This window comes from Pleurodeles waltl, chromosome 9 (assembly GCF_031143425.1).
Source record: "Pleurodeles waltl isolate 20211129_DDA chromosome 9, aPleWal1.hap1.20221129, whole genome shotgun sequence".
Lineage (NCBI taxonomy): Eukaryota > Metazoa > Chordata > Amphibia > Caudata > Salamandridae > Pleurodeles > Pleurodeles waltl.
The window spans coordinates 121,760,864-121,782,013 of record NC_090448.1 but is presented as its reverse complement, the minus strand read 5'-3'; the positions used below and the strand labels follow the sequence as shown (position 1 = coordinate 121,782,013).

Genomic DNA, 21,150 nt, shown 5'->3' with positions numbered 1-21,150 from the left:
CGATCGCGCTGCGGGGAAACTGAACAGATAAAGTAGTCCAGAAACCAGGCTCAAAACATCGAGCCTCGTATGTTTCTATTAGTTTACCGGTGCTGTGTAGGTGGGCTAAACACCGGCAAAGGCAGGACGTATGCATGCCTTTCTCAAATGAAAGCAAGCAGATTTTAAAGAGCGAGCCCAGGAACCAATGAAAGAGACTGACGTGACCTGGACATGGTTTGAAGCCCAAAGAGAGATTACTTTATGGACGGAGCGCTTTGCGCTCGCCCATAAAAAATGTAAACAATGCTGTTTCATATGGATCCCTTAGGATCAGGAATTAGCCGAACCGCAGTTGGTAAGTCACTTTATGCTCACATGAGTATTCCATATTGATTTGTTCTTGAACCTGAAGAGATATTTGTTTACTTTTCATGTATGCATTTATTTACAGGTTTTACGTGCAGTTAGCTCAAAGCCTGGAGCGGCCTAAATGAGGATTTCTATAAATGAGCTCAGTATTTCCAGTACTGGCAGGTCCTTTAGGAATACTCTTTTACAAGCATGGTAAAAAAACATGCATTTGTGCACAGCAATTTGTCAGTTTTTTGCACCGAGATCAAGTTTTATGCAATTGGGAGCAGATGGTGAAAAGGGCCGTGCCACGATTTGTGTGCCTGGCACTCACCTACATTGCAACTTTTTTCCGTCTGCAAATTCTTCCACATGGAACCAGGAGGAAATTAGGAGCATAAAGTTCCAGGACTAAGTGTAAATTACGGAGTAACAATGACGTTTGGTAATTGTAAAATGGTGCTCATAGAGTTTTCATCCGAGTTGTCTCGTAATACGTCACTCATAAAGCTGCCGTGTATTTAACTCCTTCGCTGCCAGGCCTTTTCCCCTCATGTGCCGAGCCTTTTTTTGGGGCTATTTGGGGCAGATTGCGCTTAGGCCCTCATAACTTTTTCTCCACATAAGCTACCCATGCCAAATTTGCATCCTTATTTTCCAACATCCTAGGGATTCTAGAAGTAGCCAGACTTTGTGGGTTCGCCTGAAGGAGACCAAGAAATTAGCCAAAATACAGTGAAACATTATTTTTTTTTCCAAAAAATTGGAAAAAAGGGCTGCAGAAGAAGGCTTGTGTTTTTTTCCCTGAAAATGGCATCAACAAAGGGTTTATGGTGCTAAAATCACCATCTTTCCAGATTTCAGGAACAGGCAGACTTGAATCACAAAACACCATTTTTCAACACAATTTTGGCATTATACTGTGACATACCCCATTTGTACTATTTTTTGTGCTTTCAGCCTCCTTCCAGTTAGTGACAGAAATGGGTGTGAAACCAATGCTGGATACCAGACAGCTAATCATTTCTAAAAAGTAGACAAAATTCCAAATTCAGCAAGGACTCATTTGTGTAGATCCTACAAGGGTTTCCTACAGAAAATAACAGCTGAAATACAAAAATATTGAAATTGAGCTGAAAAAACCCAGCCCTTTTTCTCCACATTTTACTCTTTAACTTTTTCCTGCGATGCCAGACTTCTTAAAGCAATATACTGTTACATCTGCTGGACTCTTCTGGTTGCAGGGATATATAGGGCTTGTAGGTTCATCAAGATCCCTACGTGCCCAGCGCCAAAAAAATGAGCTGCACTTTGCAATGGGTTTTCATTCAGTATCGGGTATACAGTAATTCTTTTGCTGAAATATAAAGAGTGAAAAATAGGTATCAAGAAAACTTGTGTACTTCCAAAATGGCCATAAGATGCCAGATATCTTAAAGCAATATACTGTTACATCTGCTGGGCTCTTCTGGTTGCAGGGATATATAGGGCTTGTAGGTTCATCAAGAACTCTAGGTACCCAGAGCCAATAAAGGATCTGCACCTTGCAACGGGTTTTCATTGTATACCGGGCACACAGCAATTAATTTGGTGAAATATAAAAAGTGAGAAATAGGTATCAAGAAAACCTTTGTATTTCAAAGATGGGCACAAGATAAGGTGTTGAGAAGCAGTGGTTACTTGCACATCTCTGAATTCCGGGGTGCCCATATTAGCATGTGAATTACAGGGCATTTCTCAAATAGATGTCTTTTTTTACACACTGTCTTACATTTGGAAGGAACAAATGGAGAGAAAGACAAGGGGCAATAACACTTGTTTTGCTATTCTGTGTTCCCCCAAGTCTCCCGATAAAAATTGTACCTCACTTGCATGGGTAGGCCTAATGCTCGCGACAGGAAACGCAACATGGAGACATCACATTTTTACATTGAAATCTGATGTGTTTCTTGCAAAGTGCCTAGCTGTTGATTTTGGCCTCTAGCTCAGCTGCCACCTAGGGAAACTTACCAAACCTGCAAATTTTTGAAAACTAGACACCTAGGGAAATCCAAGATGGGGTGACTTGTGGGCTCTCAGCAGGTTCTGTTACCCAGAATCCTTTGCAAACCTCAAAATTTGGCCAAAAAAACACTTTTTCCTCACATTTTGGTGATAGATAATTCTAGAATCTGAGAGCAGCACAAATTTCCTTCCACCCAGCATTCCTCCAAGTCTCCCGATAAAAATGGTACCTCACCTGTGTTGGTAGGCCTAGTGCCCGCGACATGATATGCCCCAAAACACAACGTGGACACATCACATTTTCCCAAAGAAAACAGACCTGTTTTTTGCAAAGTGCCTAGCTGTGGATTTTGGCCTCTAGTTCAGCCGGCACCTAGGGAAACCTACCAAACCTGCGCATTTTTGAAAACTAGACACCTAGGGGAATCCAAGATGGGGTGACTTGTGGGGCTCTCACCAGGTTCTGTTACCCAGAATCCTTTGCAAACCTCAAAATGTGGCCCAAAAAACACTTTTTCCTCACATTTCGGCGACAGAAAGTTCTGGAATCTGAGATGAGCCACACATTTCCTTCCACCCAACGTTCCCTGAAGTCTCCCAATAAAAATGGTACCTCACTTGTGTTGGTAGGCATAGTGCCCGTGACAGGATATGCCCCAAAACATAATGTGGACACACCACATTTTCCCAAAGAAAACAGACCTGTTTTTTTGCAGAGTGCCTAGCTGTGGATTTTTACCTTTAGTTCAGCCGGCACCTAGGAAAACCTACCAAACCTGCGCATTTTTTAAAACTAGACTCCTAGGGGAATCCAAGATGGGGTGACTTGTGGGGCTCTCACCAGGTTCTGTTACCCAGAATCCTTTGCAAACCTCAAAATTTGGCCAAAAAAAACACTTTTTCCTCACATTTCGGCGACAGAAAGTTCTGGAATCTGAGAGGGGCCACATATTTCCTTCCACCCATTCTTCCCCCAAGTCTCCCAATAAAAAGAGTACCTCACTTGTGTAGGTGGGCCAAGTGCTTGTGACAGGGAATAGCCAAAAACATGTTGAAATTGAGGGGGAACCAAAGCGGGTCCAAAAGGGGAGTTTGAAAAAAAACATTTTTAGGCTGACAAGTGCAGCAGAATTTTTATCAGTATAGATGAGACAATGCTGGGTGGTAGGAATTTTGTGGATTCCTGCAGATTTGGGAGGTTCTATCACAAAAATGTGGGGAAAATGTGTGATTTCCAGCAAAGTTGGAGTTTTGCAGGGCATTGTGGGTAAGAAAATGGTGTGGGGTGCCTGTGAAGCACACCACCCTGGAATCACCCAGATGTTTAGCTTTCAGATGTGTCTAGGTCTTGTGGATTTTGCTACATGGCAGCGTCCCAAAGTCCATAGAGTGCAGCCCTCAGCATTCCAAGTGGGATGATTTTGAGAGTTAGCCAAGCTCTCATGGCCCAAATGTAAAACAAAACCCAAAATAATCAAATGTCCTCTTGCTTGCCGTGGGATAAGATGTTTTAGTGTGCGGGGAGAGCTGAAAGACTGTTACCCCCTTCAGTTGGGGTGGGGGCATAACCAGGCTCATACTGGTTGGTAGCCACCACCCCACTATTTTTATTTTTGATTCCCTGGCATTTAGTAGACTTTCTGCCCCCACCAGGGTGTGGATCGGGGGTATTTGCCCCATCTGCCCACTGGTGGGCAGAACAACTTTGTCCCCATTTAGTTGGGGTGGGGGTATGGCCATACCCCCACCCTCTTATTTTAAAAAAAAAATCTTCCCTGGTCTCTGGTGGGCTTTCTGCCCCCCCCCCCTTGGTGGCAGATGGGCCTTCCAAAAATAAGCCAATATGCCCGCAAGGGGGGCAGATATGACCAACAGTAATGTGCCCCCATGATGAGCGACCCTTGCCCAAGGGGCTGCCTACCCAAACAAAACACACACATACCAATCCCTGGTGCCTTAGTGGTTTCTGCCCCCCCGGGGGCAGATCGGCCTAATAAAAATAGGCTGATCTACCCCCAAGGGGGGCAGTAATGGCCTAAAATAAATTTGCCCCCCCAGCGGAACGACCCTTGCCTATGGGGTCGCTCCCCTTGCGTGAAATTGAAACAAAAATAAAGATCCCTGGTGTCTAGTGGTTTCTGCCCCCCCCGGGAGCAGATTGGCATAGCAAAAATCGGCCTCTCTGGGGCAGAAATGGCCTAAATACAATTTACCCCCCCCCCAGGGGAGCGACTCTTGCCTAAGGGGTCGCTCCCCACCTCTAAAAAAAAAAAAAAAAAAAAAAATGACCCCTGGTGCCCAGAGGTTTCTGCCCCCCCCCCGGGGGCAGATCGGCCTAATAATAGGCCGATCTGCCACCCGGTGGGGGAGCAGAAAAGGCTTTGAAAACAAATGCCCCCCTGGGGAGCGACCCTTGGTCAAGGGCTCGCTCCCCTTATGCCAATTTCTTTAGTAAAAATAATCCCTGGTATCTAGTGGGCATTTTAGCAGCCGGATCGCTTTACGATCCCGCTGCTAAAATGCTCTGAGAGACTTCAAAGGGAAGGAAACTAATTTCCTTCCCTTTCAAGCCTCTCAGGCCCCCATCACATGATCGGAAGAGAAATGCTTTTGCATTTCTCTTCCGATTGCACTGGAAGCTGAGCTTCCAGCATGATTGGAGGTGGCCTCTGTGAGGTTGTGCGCTGATGTCACGGGGGGGTCAGGGGTGGAAGGGGAACTGCTTCCCCTTCCATCCCTGCCTTGAGGGGGTGGGAGGGAAGCCCACAGAGGGAGCGCTAGCGCTCCCTCGGAGCTCAGTGCTGAGGACGTAATGGTTACGTCCTCGGCACATGAGCACTGTGCCGCAGGACGTAACCATTACGTCTGCGGCACAGAACCGGTTGCATAAAAAGAAGTGACATACTTAACATGTAGCTCTTGAATGGTAGACGTTTGTACCCAAGACGTTAAAATATATGTTTATCTGAAAAAAATAGTCAGAAAACTGCATATACGGGTTCCCGAGATGTAATGATTGAAAGCTCAGATCTATTGAAAATCTTCCATAGGTTTCCAGGTTTACACCTCAAAACCTGTGACAGTTGCAGGTTTTCAGGTGTACTCTTGTAAATCTTTTGTGATTTCCATTTTAACGTTTCTTTTCCAAAGGGTAAACCTTTCTTCAGAAGGAGAAGCCATTTTCCCTCAGGGGCCGAACCTTCTTGGACTAGGAGATGTGTGTTCCTTCCTCCTTAACGTCCTTATGAATACCCCAAGACAATAACGTTTGTCGGCGATGGCTATCCCACAGTCCTGCTCGAAGATTTTCTCAGGCGAAGCCATTTTTATGAATAAATCATTTTAAGATTGCTAAATCGACTTTGGATAATACCAAAAGTTGTTTCTGCCTATAAGTCACAGGCCCAGATAGTTGTGAGAATTGCCCCCAAGGGATCCCAAACTGAGATGGTGGTTCAGTGCCTCTTGAGGTTTCCTCTCTACAGAGAGCAACAGTGGTCTTTAAATACTATTGGTGACATAATTGAAAAACATTGGGTTTTGCAGATATAAACATCCATATGCCATCATGCATTATCAAATGGTTATTCATTTAATGTTATTTTTACATGTTTGTTTGTACAAACCAGGTCCATGTAAGGCGCCTGCACGTGAGAGTATAATTACAATTGAAACTTAGGATGCCAAAATACACATTAATAATGGAAATATGGAACTTGTCAAGTTAAAGGATGCTATCAGAGATATGAGATATAAGCCAACTCAGGAATGTAGGAGTTGTTCGGGAGGAAAGGCTCAGGAGTTTTATGAAAAGTTGTTCAGGAGTAGGAGAGTCTTTAAAGATGGGGCATAAGGGGATCTTTAGTAGCAAAGAAGGAAAGGAGCTTAGATTGTACGAGCATAACATGCGAAGGACTGGGAGTTGAAGTTTTGATTCCTAATGTTCTGCTTATAGTAGTTTGCCTGCTTCAAATCCCGGCGATTTAAGGAGACTCTCTTGGAAACTTGCACGTCTTATCTATCCATCAATGGCCTGTGTGTGAGTTCAAACCTGCTTCTGCACCTATATTTAGCAAACAATATAAAGGCAGGATAAAGAGTTGTTTGTATCTAGCATGTATTAAAACATTACCCGATACATGTTCTACCTCATATTCAGTTACCGACTGAGCAGCCTATCAGCTGTTTCCTGAATCAGAGTTTCCCAGGCATTTATACAATTGTTTACCCTTATAAGGGTATTCATAAGGCATTCACACATTGTCCTTAAACCTGAAGCACTTATACCTGAGTCTAGGAAGTCCTGGTCTGATTATCCTGCTGATAAGATACAGTTGTAAGAACAGAAACAGTATCCATCTTCTCTGTTATGTTCATTATAAAGTTGCTGCAAAGGGAGTAGTTAAAGAAAGTTTCTGGAATTTTAAATAGGAGGCTGTAGGAAATTGGGTTATTGGTTGGAATTACTGAAACTTTACTCACGTAACAGCCACAAACCTGTGTCCAGGCATCAACAGCTGTGTGTGTTGGAGGTTGGTTGCACATAGTTGAGTTCATGGTCAAAATAAAGTCCCTACTTTGGCCATAGAGGCATTTGTGAAGGGCAAGGTCAAAGGACAGGACCAGTAGCCAATCTCTCTGCTAGAAAAAAACCAACAATATCCCTTGTGTCCCATGGTTTGAGAAATGCCCTAGTTTGCCAGAGTTTCTGGCTGCTGACCCGACATAGGGTGCAAATATGCTAGTTGTTCACTTTGAAAATTAGGAGATATTTGAGGTCCTATCATATATTCCTGCCAGAATGTACTAAAAGTATCAAAAATAAGCCTAAATAGTTTTTCCTTTCATTTTTCATCAGGGGGGGATCTGTGGCAGCAGTATTTAGCCTACGTTCAGCCTGCACTTAAGAAGCCTCATGAACCCTAAGTATTATTGAAAATTAAGGACCCAAAATAATGTTGTTATGGCTTCCATGGATCCCAGTTTTTTCTCAACTCAGAATGCACAGCAAACATCAACACGATGTGCCAATAAGGTATCTTCTCTTAGTCTCCACTGGAAATAGCTGCAATATTCAGGTCCACAGTCAGGCAGTTCCAAATCCAGGCACTTTTGAAAACCAGAGATAGAGGGGAATTCAGTTTGGTGTGACTTGCATAGTACTTTGCAGATTTCCCTACCCAGAATGCCCTTCTAGTGTCAAAGCTATACCTAAAAACTCTCTGTTTGAACTACACCTGAAAAGAAATTCTGTTTACACATATTGGCTGCTATATTTGGGCCTGAGATCTGCCAGAACACAGGGAAAACTGTTGACTGGAGAACTGTAGCAATCCAGGATGATGTAGTCTTCTTGGTCATTCTACCACTTTTGCGATTCAGAATATCCTGCAAGCTTAACATTTGTTAAAAATTCTGAAAATCTTTACATTTCAGTGAGAGAATGTGCTAGAATATACTGAAATGACAAAACATGCCGGCCATCGCAAATAACCCAGTGTTAGACTTTTGAGTTTATGCAGGGTCATCCCCAATCTTTTTGCCTCCTGCCTCCTATGTTTTCTGACCTGTTGCTGTTGGCTTTTGAACTCTGAGCAGTTTACCACTGCTAACCAGTGCTAAAGGGCATATGCTCTCTCTGTAAATTGTATTTGTTGATTGGTTTATCCATGATTGGCATATTTGATTTACTAGTAAGTCCCCAGTAAAGTGTACTAGAGGTGCCAGGGCCTGTAAATCAAATGCTACTAGGGGGCCTGCAGCACTGGTTGTGCACCCACATTAGTAGCTCTGTAATCATGTCTCAGACCTGCCACTGCAGTGTCTGTGTGTGCAGTTTTAACTGTCAATTCAACTTGGCAAGTGTACCCACTTGCCAGGTCCAAACTTTTCCTTTCCTTACATGTACGACACCCCTAAGGTAGGCCCTAGGTAGCCCAAGGGCAGGGTGCAGTGTATGGTTAAGGTAGGACATATAGTAAGGTGTTTTATATGTCCTGACATTGAAATATTGCTAATTCGTTTTTCACTGTTGCAAGGCCTGTCCCTCTCATAGGTTAACATGGGGGCTACCTTTGGGAACGGATAGACATGTGGGGTTTGGGGTCTCTGAGCTCACAATTTAAAAATACATCTTTTAGTAAAGTTGATTTTAAGATTGTGTGTTAGAGAGCGTATCTTATATCATCGATATTAACATTAAATGATACGCAAAGGACCACAAGACTATGAAATCATATCAGACATTCCACCCGCTAAAGACGTCAATCATAAGGACCACTAAAATGCGTGATAACTGTTATGGGGTGACAAATTCGATGACCTAATGTGAAGTTAATTGGTTAAAGATAGTGGGGTGCAACCCCTTGTCCAATCAGATTTTAGGGGAATGTACAACGAAAAGGGGATAAAAACCCTTGACACCAGGAAGTAAATTAGAACTAGGGAGTAGGAGACTAGGAGAGGGAGAGATGCTGATGTGATTTGCTATGATCCAGACACTTTGTCACTTTGCTTAGTGACTTGCTAATTTTATTTAGAACCATCCTTGCCCTTAGATTGCCCGTTTACACTTTACCTCCTTATGAGGGAAGTGCCCCCTTTTTACTGGCGCTAAATCCTTGATGGCAAATCAACTGATGTCCTGAGGACGAAGACCGAACCTGAGTGCTGACCCAATAACTGGAGGGTAACTATATGACAGTGAAATTGTGATTGTCTGTTTGCTTTTCCTTTCTAGGTACCATCTGCTTCTTTTGACAGAGACCATAGTTAGATGTTTTCCAAATTGGTGTTTCTAATTTGTTTGCATGAAGCCCAACATGCCAATGCTAATTAGAGGTTAGAAGAGGGGTTCACTAGACTGACGCACATAAACAATTGACTGAATCTATGCTTTGTTGAATAACCTCTGATGATACTTGCTAAAGACAACCTATGCTGACGCCGTGTTATATTCTAATGTTTGTACTTCTTGCTTTGATGAAATCTTATCAAAGTTGCCATATCGTGACTAGGCTAATGTGTTTCTTGGTTTTGAGACTGATAAACTTACTAGTAGAATTGTAACCAATAGGGAATAAATGTCACAAAATTCATACTAAACTGGTGTGGTTATTCATGACTGAAAGGTCATGGTGGTCTGAGTCTTATTAAATGTCATTGATTAAGGTGAATTGTATTGTTGTAATAAATATAGATTACATTATTGACGTACTGATTGACATGTTTATTAGTTACCTTGTCCTAAGGTGTCTTCAAACAGGGTCAAAAGATTCATTGGCCTAAAACGAGTCCCAAAGTGAGTAAATTAGTCATAAAGGGACGCGTTAACATGTGTTTGAAAATGCCACTTTTAGAAAGTGGGCATTATCTTGCTTAAACGATTTTTGTGACTCTGCCTGTTTGTGGATTCCCTCTCTGGGTCACTTTGACAGTTGGGCTGGTTGCACCTCTCACTAGACAGTGACACAAAGGGAGCTGGGGTGTAGTCTGCATTTCCTGATGAGCCATCTGTACTAGGAGGGAGGGGAGGAGTGGTCACTCAAACTTGAAAGGGCTGTGCCTGCCATCACACAATGCAGTCTCCAACCACCTGGTGAGTGTCTGGGGCCTGGCTTGGGCAAGGCAGGATTTCACATTCAAGAGAGACTTTGCTTTGAAGGAGGCCTACTTCAAAGGAGAAAATTGGTATAAGAAGGGCACCCAAAACCACAGACTTTAGAAAATTTCTGGAAACCAAGATGAATCTCTGCCTGGAGAAGAGCTGAAGAGCTGAGGAAGAAGAGCTGCCCTGCCTGTGACTGTGCTTTGTGGAGCTATCCTGCATTTGTTGCTTCTGCCGGAGTAAGAGGGCAAAGACTGGACTTTGTGTGCCTTCCATCTTGTTAAGCTCTCCAAGGGCTTGATTTAGATCTTGCCTCTATTGTTTGAAGTCTCAGAGACAGCAAAGACTTCTCTCTGTCAGCACCTGAAGTCTCGGGAGAGACTCCTACTCTGACCTGTGGTGTCCATCCAGTTCCTGGGACCCTGAAAGGAGAAGCTGGCAGCCTAAGAGGAAGAATTCCACACACAGAACGCCAGGCGGGGAAAAGATCGACACAACTCCGATCTGCGGCTGAAAAATCGATGCGCCGCCAGCTTCACGGCTGAAAATCAACACTCGCCTGCAATGCAACCGGAAGATCGACACACGGAGCAGGAGAAATGACGCACAGCATTGCTGACGGAGGCTTGCGAGATCGCAATCTGTGCTGCGTGGTTTTCGGATCGTTGTGCGGCTGGATTTCCAATGCAAGTACCGCTGGGCATGTAAAAGCAACGCAAGGCTTGCCCGGACCCAAGAGTGCTGACCGGATCCACGCATCGCTCTCCTGCTGTGAGAAGAAAGGACGCACCCGACCCGACGAAAGGAGAAACAACACCAGGTCTCGTGAGTGAGTGAAATCAACGTATTGCAAGCCCTTTTTGATGCACACTCGCCCGTGCTGGGTTATTTTTGCCACACCTAAGGTACATTTTCATGCTAACAGAGTTAGCTTGTGTTTAAAACTACATGAAGACTCTTTTTTGCTTTTTAATTGATAACTTGACTAGTGTATTGTGGGTTTTTGTCATTGTGGTCTTGTTTTGTTTAGATAAATATTCTCTATTTTTCTAAACCTGTGCTGTGTCATTTTGTAGTGTTTTCATTAAGTTACTGAGTGTGTTGGTACAAATACTTTACACCTAGCACTCTGAAGTTAAGCCTTCCTGCTCGTGCCAATCTACCAAGGGGGTAAGCAGGGGTTAGTTGAGGGTGATTCTCTTTTACCCTGACTAGAGTGAGGGTCCTTGCTTGGCAGGGGGTAACCTGACTGCCAACCAAAGACCCAATTTCTAAAACCCAGTAAAGGGAAAGCCACAAAAAGTAACCATTAAAAAGGCCTTAAATGTGCTTTTTGAGAAATCTTATTTTTGAATGCATGATTTGGGCCCTAGGACAGCCAGCAACCAAGCGACCTATCAGCTCCCAACAATGGTGAAATAGTGACACAAGGGCAGTGCAGGGTTGGGTGGCTTGTGTGACTCTCTCTTCCTTTCCTTGCACAGAATGTCCTGTAGAGGTCAATGTGGTAGTTGTTCACTATGGAAATTAGAAGACATTTGAGGTCCTGTCATATTTTCCTACCAGAATGCCCTAAGTAATCCTAAATAGCCTTTCCTTTCATTTTTCATCAGGAGGGGGTCTGTGGCTGCAGTATTTAGCCCATGTTCAGTCTGCACTTAAGTAGCCTCATCAACCCTAAGCATTATTGAAAATTAAGGACCCAAACTAATTTTGTTATGGCTTCCATGGATAACCAGTTTTTGTCAACTCGGAATGTACAGCAAACATGAATGCGCCAAATAAAGTATCTTTTCTTAGTCTCCACTGGAAAATAGCTGCAATATTCAGGTCCACAGTCAGACGGTTCCAAATCCAGGCACTTTTGAAACTAGAGATAGAGGTGAATTCACTTTGGAGTGACTTGCATAGTACATTGCAGATTTCCCTACCAGAATGCCCTGCTAATGTCAAAGCTATATCTAAAAAATATCCCTTTGAACTACACCTGAAAAAAGTTCTGTTTACACGTATTGGCTGCTATATTTCGGCCTGAAATCTGCCCAAACACAGGGAAAACTGTTGACTGGAGACCCGTGGTTATCCAGGATGATGTAGCCTTCTTGGTCATTCTACCACTTCTGCTATTCAGAATATCCTGCAAGCTGAACGTTATTTACAAATTCCGAATTTCTTCACATTTCAGTGAGAGAATATACTGGAATATACGGAAACGACAAAACATGCCGGCCATCACAAACCTTTCTAAATAACCTAGGAAGGGGAAGGACACAAAAAGTAAGCATTGAAAGGCCTTAAATGTGCTTTTTGAGAAATCTTCTTTTTTGATGCAGCATTTGGGCCCTAGGACAGCCAACACCCGAGCGACCTATCAACTCCAGACAATGGTGAAATCGTGACACTAGTGCAAGTGCAGGGTCGGGTGGCTTGTGTGAATCCCTCTTCGTTTCCTTGTCCTGAATGTCCTGTAAAAGTCAATGTTTGGTTAAGAATTCTGAATTTCCTCATGTTTCTGTTAGGGGAAGAGCATTCCAAAGTGCTAAAAGGATAACCTTTTGTTAAAGTTTTCATCGAAAATATTAAAGAATTTAAACAACGTTGTTTTGTTTCCTAGGATCAGCAAGTAGCCGACATTATTATGATAGTAAGTCACTTTATTCCCACATTTCACATTGATTTGTTCTTGATTCTGAAGATATATTTGTTTACTTTTCATTCATGCATTTATTTACAGTTTTTAAGTGCAGTTAGCTTAAAGCGGTCTTCATGAGGATTTCTTTAAATGACCTGAGTATTTCCAGTACTGGCGTTTTTTTCAGAATACTCTTTTACAATCATGGTAAAAAAAAAAAAATACATTTGTAGACAGCATGTTGTCTGGTTTTTTCACCCAGATCAGGTTTTGTGTGATTGGGAACAGATGTTGAAAAGGGCCGTGCCACGATTTGTGTGTCTAGAACTCACGTACATTGAAACTTTTTTCCATCACAGTTTCTTCCAAATAGAACGAGGAGGAAATTAGGAGCACAAAATCCCAGGACTAAGTATCAATTACGGAGTAACAATGATGTGTAGTAATTGTAAAATGGTGCTCATAGAGTTTGCATCTGATTTGTCAGGAAGTAGATCACTCAAAAAGCTGCTGTGTATTTAAATAAGAAAGAAGTGACATACTGAACACTTTGGTCTTGGATGGTAGACTTCTGTACCCAAGACGTATAGACATCTGTTTATGTGGAAAAAAGTCATAAAACTGCATATGCGGGTTCCGAGATGTAATGATTGAAAGTTCAGATCTATTGGAAATCTTCAATAGGTTTCCAGGTAGACATCGGCACCTGTGACAGTCGCAGGTTTTCAGGTTTACTCTTGGAAATCTTTTGCGATTTCCATGTTAACATTTCTTTTCCAATGGGAAAACCTTTCTTCAGAAGGAAAAGCCATTTTCTCTTATATCACCACCTTCTTGGACTAGGAGATGTGTGTTACCTACCAAGACAGTACCTTTTGTGGGCAATAACTATCCCACAGTCCTGCTCGAAGATTTTCCTAGGCGAAAACATTTTTATGAATAAGTCATTTTAAGAGTGCTTAATCAACTTTGGATAATACCAAAAGTTGTTTCTGCCTATAAGTCACATGCCCAGATAGTTGTGAGAATTGGCCCCAAGGGATCCCACACTGAGATGTAGGTCTAATGCCTCTTCAGTTTTCCTCCCTATATAGGGCAATAGTGCTCTTTAAATACTATTGGTGTCATAATTGTAAACAGTTGGCTGTGCACATATAAACATCCATATGCCATCATGCATTCTCGAGAGGTTATTCATTTAATGTTATTTTTTACTGGCTTGTATGTGCAAACCTGTTCCAAGTAAGCCGTCTGTACATAAGAGTACAATTGTAATCGAAACATAGGATGTCAAAATGCACATAAACAATTGAAATATGGGACTTGTCAATGCAAAGCATGATATCACAGATAAAATAAGCCAACAGAGAAATGTGCAGGTGGAAAGGCTCTGGAGATTTATGAAAAGTTGTTCAGGAGTAGGAGAGTCTTTAAAGATAGGCATAAGAGGATCTGACGTAGCAAAGAGGGAAGGAAGCACAGATTGTATGGGCACAGCATGCAAAGGACAGGGAGTTGAATCTTTGATTCCTAAAGTTGTGCTTATAGTAGTTTGCCTGCTTCAAATCCGGGCGATTTAGGGAAACAGTCTGAGAAACCTGCACATCCTATATATCCATCACTGGCCTGTGTATGGGTTCAAACTTGCGTTTATGTTTAAGCACTAACATTTAGCAAACAGTATAATGGCAGGATAAAGAATTGTGTGTATTTAGCACATATTAAGTATTATATGATACATTTTCTACCTAGTAATCAGTTACCGACCGAGCAACCTATCTGCTGTATCCTTTATCAGAGTTTCTCCGGCATTTATACAATAGTTTACCCTTCTGAGGGTATTCCTAAGGCGTTCACACATTGTGCTTAAAACTGAGGCACTTATACTTGAGTCTAGGAAGTCCTGGTCTAGGTTATCCTGTTGATAAGATACATTTGTAAGAACAGGAACAGTATCCATCTTCTCTGTTATGTTCACCATAAAGTTCCTGCAAAGGGAATAGTTAAGAGAAAAGTTCTGGAATTTTAAATAGAAAGCTATAGGAAATTAGGTTACTGGTTGGGATTGGTGAAACCTTACTCAAGTAACAGCCACAAACCTGTGTCCAGAGGTCAACAGCTGTTCTTGTTGGAGGTTGGTAGCTCTTTGGCCTTCAATTTCATACACATACATGCTTACACATACACACACTCACACTTTCGCACTCGGTCACACGCAAACATCATCCTCACACACACACACACAACATGCATTTAGAAGCATTTTTTACTTACCTCAGCTGCCCGAAGGGTCACAGTCCAGCTAATTGTATTTTTATTACACTAATTGATAGTAATTAAACATTATTTACTATTAGTATAATAATCAAAGTGCTCGGTCCATCTGATCCACAAATAATTGTAGACTGGTGAAATTTTTTAACCCTCCATGCTTAATATCTAACAGGTTGCATATGACTCTTCCTCAACCCTTTATGGAACATTAAGGTGTGATAGTGAAAGCAAGGTCTGTAGGAAGCACCGCTTAGGTATGACTCTGCTGCTATGATTTAACACAACTGTGGTAGTAAAGTTAAAGACTCTGGGGGTCATTCTGACCCTGGCGGTCATGGACCGCCAGGGCCAACGACCGCGGAAGCACCGCCAGCAGGCTGGCGGTGCTTCAGGGGCTATTCTGACCGCGGCGGTAAAGCCGCGGTCAGAAAAGGGAAACCGGCAGTTTCCAGCTGGTTTTCCCCTGCCCCAGGGAATCCTCCACGGCGCCGCTGCAAGCAGCGCCGCCATGGGGATTCCGACCCCCTCTCCGCCACCCTGTTCCTGGCGGTTTTTACCGCCAGGAACAGGATGGCGGGAACGGGTGTCGTGGGGCCCCTGGGGGCCCCTGCAGTGCCCATGCCACTGGCATGGGCACTGCAGGGGCCCCCTAACAGGGCCCCATTAGGATTTTCAGTGTCTGCACAGCAGACACTGAAAATCGCGACGGGTGCCACTGCACCCGTCGCACCATCCCAACTCCGCCGGCTCCATTCAGAGCCGGCTTCATTGTTGAGGTGGGTTTCCCGCTGGGCCGGCGGGCGGCCTTCTGGCGGTCGCCCGCCGGCCCAGCGGGAAAGCCAGAATGACCGCCGCGGTCTTTTGACCGCGGTGCGGTCATTCGGCGGTGACCGCGTGGCGGGCAACGGTCAGAATGACCGCCTCAGTGTGCTGAAGACGGCTGGTCAGGATTGCTCTTCTAATAACTTTGATATCATTAAATTCCAAAGAATTTAATATTCTATGTTGGTGTGGCTTGCATGGATTCCAGTTTTTTTCTCTACTCAGAATGCACTGCAAACAAACTGATGTCCATTCAGCTGTATTACAAGTTCCATTATACCCTATGGAACTTGAAATACAGCGGACGGGGTATCTGTCACATTTGTGACAGAGTATCTCATCCGCCAAGGTTGCAATCAGGTCTTTAGTCTACACTGGAAATAGCTGCAATATTCAGGTCCATAGTCAGATGTTTCCAACTCCAGGCACTTCTGGAAACTAGAGATAGAGCTGAATTTACATTGGTGTGACTTGCATAGATCATTGCAGATTTCCCTACCCAGAATGCCCTGCTAACGTCAAAACTATACCTAAAAAATCTCTCTCTGAACTACACCTGAAAAAAAGTCCGTTTACATATATTTGGGACTGAGCTCTACCAGAACATAGTGAAACCTTGTTGGAAAGTGGATTATTGGTAAGGGCAGGTAAGTACCTACACTTAGCAATAGACCACTAACTCCCAGTAGGTTCAGTTAGGTCTCAATAAATTAACCCCAGCTCAACACTTGGTAGCGTGGCAACGAGCAACAAGGCTTAACTTAGGAGACAAAGGCCCTCATTACGAGGCTGGCGGTCTTCAGACCGCCAGACTCGCAGTCGCGGTGAGACCGCCGCGGAAGCGCTACCGCCACAGTTGACTGTGTCACTGTTCCCAATCTGCCAGGGCAGAGCTGCAGCAGCGCTGCCCTGGGGATTACGACCCCTCTCTCTGCCGGCGTTTACATGGCTGTTTCACCGGCGTGTAAAGGCTGGCAGAGATCTGGTGCCGGGGGACCAATTGGGGCCCCCACACTGCCCATGCACTTGGACCCCTGGCCAGCCCCTTTGTGCAAATCAATGTCTGCTTTGCAATGTCTGCTATCCCTCTTCAGATACAAGTCGCATTAGACCTCCGTAAAGGATTCTACGTTCGGACTTAGTCAATTTTTCTGGAAGGAAATCTTCATGTGGGAATTCCTGGTCATCTTTTTATGGTTGGACTTTGTCACCTTGTCACTTTTTTTTAGCTTTTTCTCTCTGACGTCGGTCAACCCTCCTCAGCAAGCCGATTTCGTCGTCGTCGGATTGCCTTTCAGGAGCCCTCAGTGAAATCCTGGAAGTCTGGGGCTCCAGAGCTTTTCAGCAGGATGAACCTGCAAGTCAGGCCGGATCGCAATCGACTTAAGCCAGCTTGACTCACCATGGCGGGTTTGTCCCTTTATGGAGCTTCTTTCCAAAAGTTCTCCAAAGATCTCCAAACTTCTAGATTTTCTTCCAGAAGGTCTTTGAAGGTCCTTTAAGAATCCACAGCTCACCCCAAAGTTCCAGAAGCTCTGTGTTGCTTCTCGAGGGTTAGAACCCAACTTCCAGGATGCACGTGGCTCAAACTCCAAAATGTCCACTGGACAGTGGTCAGCTGGTCAGTTTCTACAGGGTTTGATGCGGGGGACACTTGTTAGCTATTTTACACCTGTAGCAAGCAGGTAGCCCCTTCTTGAACCAGTTGAAGACAGGCAAAGTCCAAGTTGTGGCGAAGCCCAAGTGTGCAGCTGGTGCAATACTCCAGAGTGCAGTGTCCAGGTGCAGGTCAGGGGTCTAGCAGGGCAGTCCTTCTTCTTCTGATGTGGTTCTTGTAGGGATCTGAGATGTGGGTGCAGCTCTGCCATATTTCACCTTGCTCCCTGGGTGGAAAGCAGAGTAGGGCAACTGTCCAATCATGGACAGGGCACTTCCCGCTCGGATGACCACTTCCTGGGAAGAGTGGCAAAAATCAATCCCAGGGGTAACATTCCTTAAAAATCAAAATGTTCTGAAACTGAATTTTGGAGGTTAGGTCTGGCTGAGCCCACCCACTGGTGTGGCTAAAAATATTTAACACACCCCTCTCCTGCCCTCTCCTAATCTAATCAAGATGGCACATGGTTGTCTGGGTTTGCACGAAATGGGGGAGGCCCTCCTTTGAAGTCCAGTTTGGCTGCCCTCCCCCTAATCCAGTTTACTCCATCTGCAGAGACCAATCTCCTTTCCCAGGCATATTCTTTGTCTTCAGCCCAGGCCACATCATACCTCATCAAGTCAGCCTGGGCGGGCTGCCAAAGCTGGCCAGTAAAAGATGGGCACTACAGAGATTAAGTTGTCAACTTTAAGGTAGAGTTCTAAAACTCTTTCCCTGAACTAGTTATATTAAATCCAACAATGGCAAATTGTGTGATTTATTATAACAATCAGCTTGATACCAAAGTTGAACTATCTGGCTGCTGTTGGGACTGGAGCCTATTCACTACAGTGAGGGAAATACAACCTTAGCTATTTTACCTCACATGGTTTATAAAACAATGTAACAATGTTACACAGCACCCAGCCCTAGTACACTTAGAGCACACCTTAGGGGTGACTTATATGTAAAAATAAGGTAGTATGAGACTTTGGAAGTACTTTTTATTCCAGAGATGAATTTGCATATAACTTTAGTTTAAAAGCAGCCAGCAAGGAAGGCCTTACTTTAAAATGACACTTGACACTAGCCACCTCAGCAGTGCACCTATGGGTGCACTACCTATGCTGGGGTCCCTAAACCTACATGCTCTACCAAATAGGACTTATAGGTAGGTTGATACTACCAATTATAATTAGCCTCATGGCCCTGGGATTGGTAAGCAATACCCAGGGCACGGTCAAGAGTCAGTAATCACCAGTATCTGTGCATAAAGTTTGGGGGTGACCAAGGCAAAAAGGAGGACTTTCCTACAAACCTGTTAACTGGAGACTAGTGGTTATCCAGGATGATGTAGTCTTCTTGGTCATTCTACCACTTTTGCTGTTCAGAATATCCTGCAAGTTAAACATTTGTTAAAAATTCGGAATTTCTTCACATTTCAGTGAGGCACTATATTAGAATATACGGAAATGGCAAAAGCATGCCGCCCAACCCACACCTTTCTAAATAGTCCAGGAAAGGAAAGGACACAAAAGGTAAGCATTGAAAGGCCTTAAATGTGCTTTTTGAAAAATCTTATTTTTGGATACAGCATTTGGGCCCTAGGACAGCCAGCACTCAAGCGACCTATCAACCCCAGACAGTGGTGAAATCGTGACTCTAGTGCAACTGCAGGGTAGGGTGACTTGTGTGAATCCTTCTTCATTTCCTTGTCCAGAATGTCCTGTAAAGGTCAATGTTTGATTAAGAATTCAGAATTTCCTTATGTTTCTGTTAGAGAAAGAGCATTCCAAAGTGCTAAAAGGATTACGTTTTGTGAAAGTTTGCCTCCAAAGTATTAAAAAATGTAAACAATGTTGTTTCATTTGTATCCCTTAGGATCAGGAATTTTCCGAACCTCAGCTGGTAAGTCACTTTATGGCCACATGAGTACTTCACATTGATTTGTTATTGACCCTGAAGGGATATTTGTTTACTTTTCATGTATGCATTTATTTACAGTTTTTAAGTGCAGTTAGCTCAAAGCCTAGAGCGGTCGTTATGAGGATTTCTTTAAACGAGCTGAGTATTTCCATTACTGGCAGGTCTTTTACAATAATGGTTGTGCACATCATTTTGCAGGTTTTTGGCACCCAGATCAAGTTTTGTGTGATTGGGAGCAGATGGTGAAAAGGGCCGTGCCACGATTTGTGTGCCTGGCACCTACCTACATTGCAACTTTTTTCATGTGCAGTTTCTTCCAAATAGAGCCAGGAGGAAATTAGGAGCACACATTCCCAGGACTAAGTGTAAATTACAGAGTAAAAATGATGTGTGGTAATTGTAAAAAGGTGCTCATAGAGTTTGCACCCAATTTGTCATGTAGTACGTCTCTCAAGAACCTGCTGTGTCTTTTAATAAAAGGAAGTGACATTTTTAACATGTAGCTCTTGAAAGGTAGACTTCTGTATCCAAGATTAAAAAATATCTGTTTATTTGGAAAAAAGTCAGACAACTGCATATACGGGTTCCCGAGATGTAATGATTGAAAGCTCAGATTTATTGGAAATCTGCAACAGTTTTCCTGGTATACACCTCCACACCTGTGACAGTCGCGGGTTTAAAGGTGTACTCTTGGACATCTTTTGTGATTTCCATGTTAATATTTCTTTTACAATGGGAAAACCTTTCTTCAGAAGGAAAAGCCATTATCTCTTACAACACCACCTTCTTGGACTAGGAGAATTGTGCTCCTTCCTCCTTAACGTCCTTATGAAAACAGCAAGACAATAAGGTTTGTGGGCCATGGCTATTACCCCCAGGTCCCTCTAGTCCTCATCCCATTCATCACAAAGTGGAGATAACTATCTCCATGACAGAAAAATGAACATGAGGAATGCTGGGATTTGCCTTCCGCACCCCCTCCTCCGCTAGTACATAAGCTGTACTTACCCAGCATTCCTCCTGTTCTTTTTTCTGTCTTCCGACAGTTCGAGGACATGAGGAGGTCGTCCCTGCTGCGCTTGGATGACTGTCCGTTCCTAATGTGCTACCTTACGGCCTGCTGGGCTTGCTGGGGTAGCGCTGCTGTTGGGCCTCGCTGTGGCCACTGGGTGGGCCCTTGTTGCTAGTTGCTGAGGTGGTCTGACGTTTTTCTGTCTCCCGGCCAGCCAGGAGCTGTGCAGGGGATGTCAGAAGTCAGGCTTGCCTGATTTCCTCAGTGGACACACTGGTAGTAGGGCATGCTCGGGAGGCGTGCTGCTGGCGTTTGCTGTTCCTTTGATGCTGGGCCCCTGGGGTGAGTACCGGCTTGTGGCCTGTGTGTTCTTTCTCCCCCTTGTTGGTTTGTGCTCCCTGACATGATCTGCACATAGAACAGTATTGCAGGGCCTAGCCCTCTCCTTCTTGCGGTGCCCGTGTGTCCCTGTTTGGCAGGGTTTCCCGTGGTGCTGGCTTCCCCCTGTAGGGTATGGGGTTGGTCTATGCCAGTGGCCGTAACCCTCGTTCCACAGGGGCGCCCAACCTGGGTGGTGGCACCAGCCTCATTTCCTGTGTCTTCTCCATGTGGTGGCCTGGGTTAGGGTGGTTACGGACACGGGCCCTCACGCTTTTCATTTACTTGTGGGTCTGTTATGGTGCCCTGCCTGTCTTTTCCTCTTGCTGGTGGTGCCAGGTTATCACTTTCCTAGACTTTTTGGTTCGGCTCGGCTAGGCCCCGCATGGCTTGGTGAAGGTTCTGTTCCCCGTTTGTTGTTGCCGCCCCCTCTGGTTCCGGGCAGCCCATGGTCTCTTGCTCTTCGCCCTGTGTGGCTCTGGCATTTTCTTTCCTCTCCAGTTTTGTTGTTAGTGGTTGGTTGCAGT

The 21,150-nt window shown here is 44.2% G+C and overlaps 1 protein-coding gene across 4 annotated transcripts in view; it reads left to right on the top strand.

Moving 5' to 3' along the window:
• LOC138259001 (inter-alpha-trypsin inhibitor heavy chain H4-like) overlaps positions 1 to 21,150 on the top strand; it is a 536,359-nt gene that overhangs the window by 255,237 nt on the left and 259,972 nt on the right. For 2 of the 4 annotated variants that reach the window (XM_069206376.1, XM_069206374.1), the window contains exons 14-15: positions 12,558 to 12,587; positions 19,189 to 19,215. In XM_069206376.1, the coding sequence (XP_069062477.1) occupies positions 12,558 to 12,587; positions 19,189 to 19,215 (57 nt within the window). The remainder of the gene's footprint in view (positions 1 to 12,557; positions 12,588 to 19,188; positions 19,216 to 21,150) is intronic. The other 2 variants (XM_069206377.1, XM_069206375.1) reach the window with 1 other exon arrangement.